This window comes from Helianthus annuus, chromosome 9 (assembly GCF_002127325.2).
Source record: "Helianthus annuus cultivar XRQ/B chromosome 9, HanXRQr2.0-SUNRISE, whole genome shotgun sequence".
Lineage (NCBI taxonomy): Eukaryota > Viridiplantae > Streptophyta > Magnoliopsida > Asterales > Asteraceae > Helianthus > Helianthus annuus.
Window position 1 is genome coordinate 42,158,406 of NC_035441.2, and position 3,676 is coordinate 42,162,081.

Sequence of the window (3,676 nt, forward strand, 5' to 3'; positions counted from 1 at the left end):
TTGATAATTACTTTAAGAGTAAATAATTACGAAAATGTCACCGCGTTTTTTTACCTTTTCACCATATTCTTACGTCTTGTATAATAAGAGTATTTATATTTGATATTTTATCGTTAAATCTATACATATAATAAAAGAAACCATGTTAAAAACACATGTCGTTCTATGAGGCGGTCTTAATTATTTTTCTAAATATTTATTATGAAAAGTCAATTATTGATAATATCCTTACTTTTATATACGTTTTCAGCTTGTATGCGTTTTAACTTATTTAAAAACGGGTTGAGTCAAATATATTTTTCGCTATTTATTCAATTATATTCATCCCTGTATTAGGCCTCTTCGTCGAAGGCACAAACATTCCCCAATTTTCTGTGCGCTTTTCATCATCTTCGTTTCATTTCTAATCAATCATCAATCATCAATGGCAGAGGTATGGAATCACGATTCGCTTTTATACCTTGTTTCATTATGTATGTATTGTTTTGTATCTGATGATCTGTGTATTACAACTCCGCGATTATATATTTATAATAATCTTTAGTGTTATTCGTGTGTTTCGGATCTGTTGATTCACGATCTGATCATGTGTTCGATGACTGATGTGTGCGATTAGGGTTTCGGTTTCAGTTTTATTATGCCGCTTTAAATTTTGAAATTGATGTGTTTTTGAATCTAGGTTTTGGGTTTTATGAGAAATGAAATTAGGTTGTATAATTGATATTTGTTTAATTTTTTTTTTGTTGATAATATAGAATTATTATGGAGATTAGGAAGTGTTTTGTTGAAAGTAGGTGTGTTCATCGTGTTGAATTGCGGGTTGGCGGGTTGAAATGTGCAACCCGAACCTAGAGGTGTACAAAAAAACCGGTTTTACAACCGTAACCGGAAAAAAAACCGAAACCGGTTTTTGTTAACCAGTTTTAGAACCGAACTGAACCGGCGGTTTGTGACCGGTTACTATTCTTGATCTGAAAAACTGGTTAATAACCGAAAGCGGTTTTAAAAAACCGGTTAAAACCGATACCGTTCCCAACCAGTTATTTGTGGCAAAGATTTCAACCCTAGCCGCACACACATACGTTCGGGTCAACCCGAACACGATTCGTTTAGCCCATCTTTTTAATGAGTGAAAACATGTTGACGAGTTGTAAGCGGATTGTCGGTATGTGTTTAATGGATAAGAGAAAAACAAAAACAAATTTATAATTTTATTTTAAAAAATACTTGAACATAACGGGTCAACCTGTTTTTATGTGGGTAACCGGAACCCGACCTGTACTTAAAACGTGTCTTGTTAGTTCAACCCAAAACCTGTATATTTTCGTTTCATTTTCGGGTCGGGTTCCGAGTGGTGTCAAGAATCGCTGCTCCTAGTTGAAATGAAACTTGCTTGAATACTAGTCTTTGGTTTAGTGGTTAAAGTAGATTCATCTTTAATTAAGAAAAAGATAACAAAGGCATTTATTCAATCTTTGCTTTGAGATTTATGGCATTGTGGCTATTCAGATATTTATAGTGTTGTCATCTCTCTAGTAAGAGATGGAGTGCAAGCTACAGGGGCCCCCGGACGTATTTTAGTGTCTAAAGCAAAATAACTTAAGGTTTTTTGGTATAAAAACATTTTTGTGTGACAATTAAATAGTTACTTCCGTTTAAATACTTCCATGCGCTTGAGACTATCAATCATCATCATCATCATCATACTCAGTAAATCCCACCAATAGCAAAGCTAAGGTAGGGTCTGAGGAGGGTAAGATGTAGACAACCTTACCTCTACCTAGTAGGAATAGAGAGGCTGCTTCCAGTGAGACCCCCGGCTCGATAGTAGTTTTGCATCAAGCCTTGGACATAAGGCATATATGATATAACACTCAGCAATCGGGACAAAGACCGATTAGTGCATGTACCCTTTTGTCTTTCAGCTATCAACACCACCACATGATGCATGATTAACCGTCCCCCGCTTTTAACGTTGTTTTCACGAAATTAGTAAAATAATGTTAAAATTAGTTCACTTTCACTTTTGCCCCCCGATGGCCCACACATATATACATTATATGCGCATACCGCTTGAGACTGTCAATGATGAACTAAATGGTTAGCGGAGAATAGTATACTAATTTATATCATGTGTGTCTGTATAGATGGAATTTGTTAGAATCCTTTTAAGCTTTACTTTCACAAGCGTTGGTCCAAGGTTCTTGTTATTGTAGTTGTGTTTTTAGTTCATCTTTCATAAATCTTTCGTAAAGTATATTGCGACATTGGAGTTCGATTGCTTTTGGGAAAAAAAACACTTTGGCTATATATATACGTGTGTGGTGTGTTTGCTTTAGTAGTCTCGTACTCTCGTATTTGTACTTATGAAAGAACAATGTTCTAGACTATTGGTTCGTGTTTTCTGATTTTTTTTATCCTGTTTTCAGATCGAGTTGAAGACTGCACCAGCTGACTACCGTTTCCCGACAACAAACCAAAGTAGACACTGTTTCACTCGCTATGTAGAGTTTCACAGGTATGCTATGACAGTAATACATCAGCATTATTTTATTATGCCATTTTAGTGGCTTCTTATGATACAAACCCTAAAATATCCTTTATATGTTTTTAGAGAACCATGATATCACTAGCATGAATCTTTGGTTTGATGAAAAACACACTTATGACCCCTTTGCTTTTGACCTATATTTTTTATTTACGTGTTTTATCCAATGGAGAAAAACATAACCGAAATCGACTCGTTTATAAGTAAATTGGTCGAATTTGCAACCTCTAGTTATGATGTAAGACGCCTTGTTCAGTGGCGAAGCTTGACCCGAATGACGGGGGGGTCGAAAAACGTATATACCAAAAAATTTCTATAGAACAGGGGGTCGAAAACGTATAGACCCAAAAATTTCTATACGAAAACTACATATATAACACTACTGAGCGAAAAGTTCGGGGGGTCGGGCGCCCGTCCCCGCCCCTTCTATACTTCGCCACTGGCCTTGTTAACAAGAAGCGCAAGTTAATGAATCTGTTTATTCACCTTCTTACATTAAATAATGCTCTCATTCTCTATTTTTGAAATGAAGTATTTATATTGTTTGAGCACTTAGCTAATTTATGATCAACCGCAGATGTGTTGCAGCGAAGGGTGATGATGCTTCTGAATGTCAAAAGTTTGCTCAATTCTATCGCTCTCTTTGCCCGGGTGAATGGGTAAGCAATTTGTTAATTTCATTTGTATATCTTGATCTGTTAACTGCACATCAATTCTCATGGCAATGTTCAATAATAATGACGAGCGTGTTTGTTACGTTCGCTATATGTTTTGGTTAAATGTCGTGTTTTGGGATGGTTTTGCAGGTTGACAGGTGGAATGAGCAGAGGGAGAATGGGATATTTCCAGGCCCTCTGTGATCTCATCATATGAAGAAAGCTGATTTGGTGTGGGTTATCACTTGTTTGCTTTAAATTTTCTGATTTTTTTTTTAATTTTTCAAGATTATTTGGCTAATAAGACGGCCGTTTCTTTCACAAACGTGATGTCGGATTCTTTTCACCACATTTCTTGGTCGTGTCGGTTGTTTGTTCGTCAATACTACTGTTCATGGTACCTTCTGTTGGGCTACTTTTAGCTTGTTTGAATCGTTCTCTTTAGTTAAAAGTTTACCTGCTTGATCGATTA

The 3,676-nt window shown here is 36.0% G+C and overlaps 1 protein-coding gene across 1 annotated transcript; it reads left to right on the forward strand.

Annotated features, from left to right (window-relative positions):
- Positions 1-274: 274 nt before the first annotated feature.
- On the forward strand, positions 275-3,676 carry LOC110877506 (cytochrome c oxidase subunit 6b-3). Its single transcript, XM_022125656.2, has 4 exons — positions 275-433; positions 2,430-2,518; positions 3,126-3,207; positions 3,355-3,676. Exons 1-4 carry the CDS (start codon positions 425-427, stop codon positions 3,406-3,408), a joined length of 234 nt encoding a protein of 77 aa, XP_021981348.1. The 5' UTR covers positions 275-424; the 3' UTR covers positions 3,409-3,676.

Excerpts from the sequence above, each read along its gene's own strand:
- LOC110877506 (XM_022125656.2), top strand. Across the intron at positions 2,519-3,125 it reads CGCTATGTAGAGTTTCACAG|ATGTGTTGCAGCGAAGGGTG; the intron begins GTATGCTATGAC and ends GATCAACCGCAG. Across the intron at positions 3,208-3,354 it reads CTCTTTGCCCGGGTGAATGG|GTTGACAGGTGGAATGAGCA; the intron begins GTAAGCAATTTG and ends ATGGTTTTGCAG.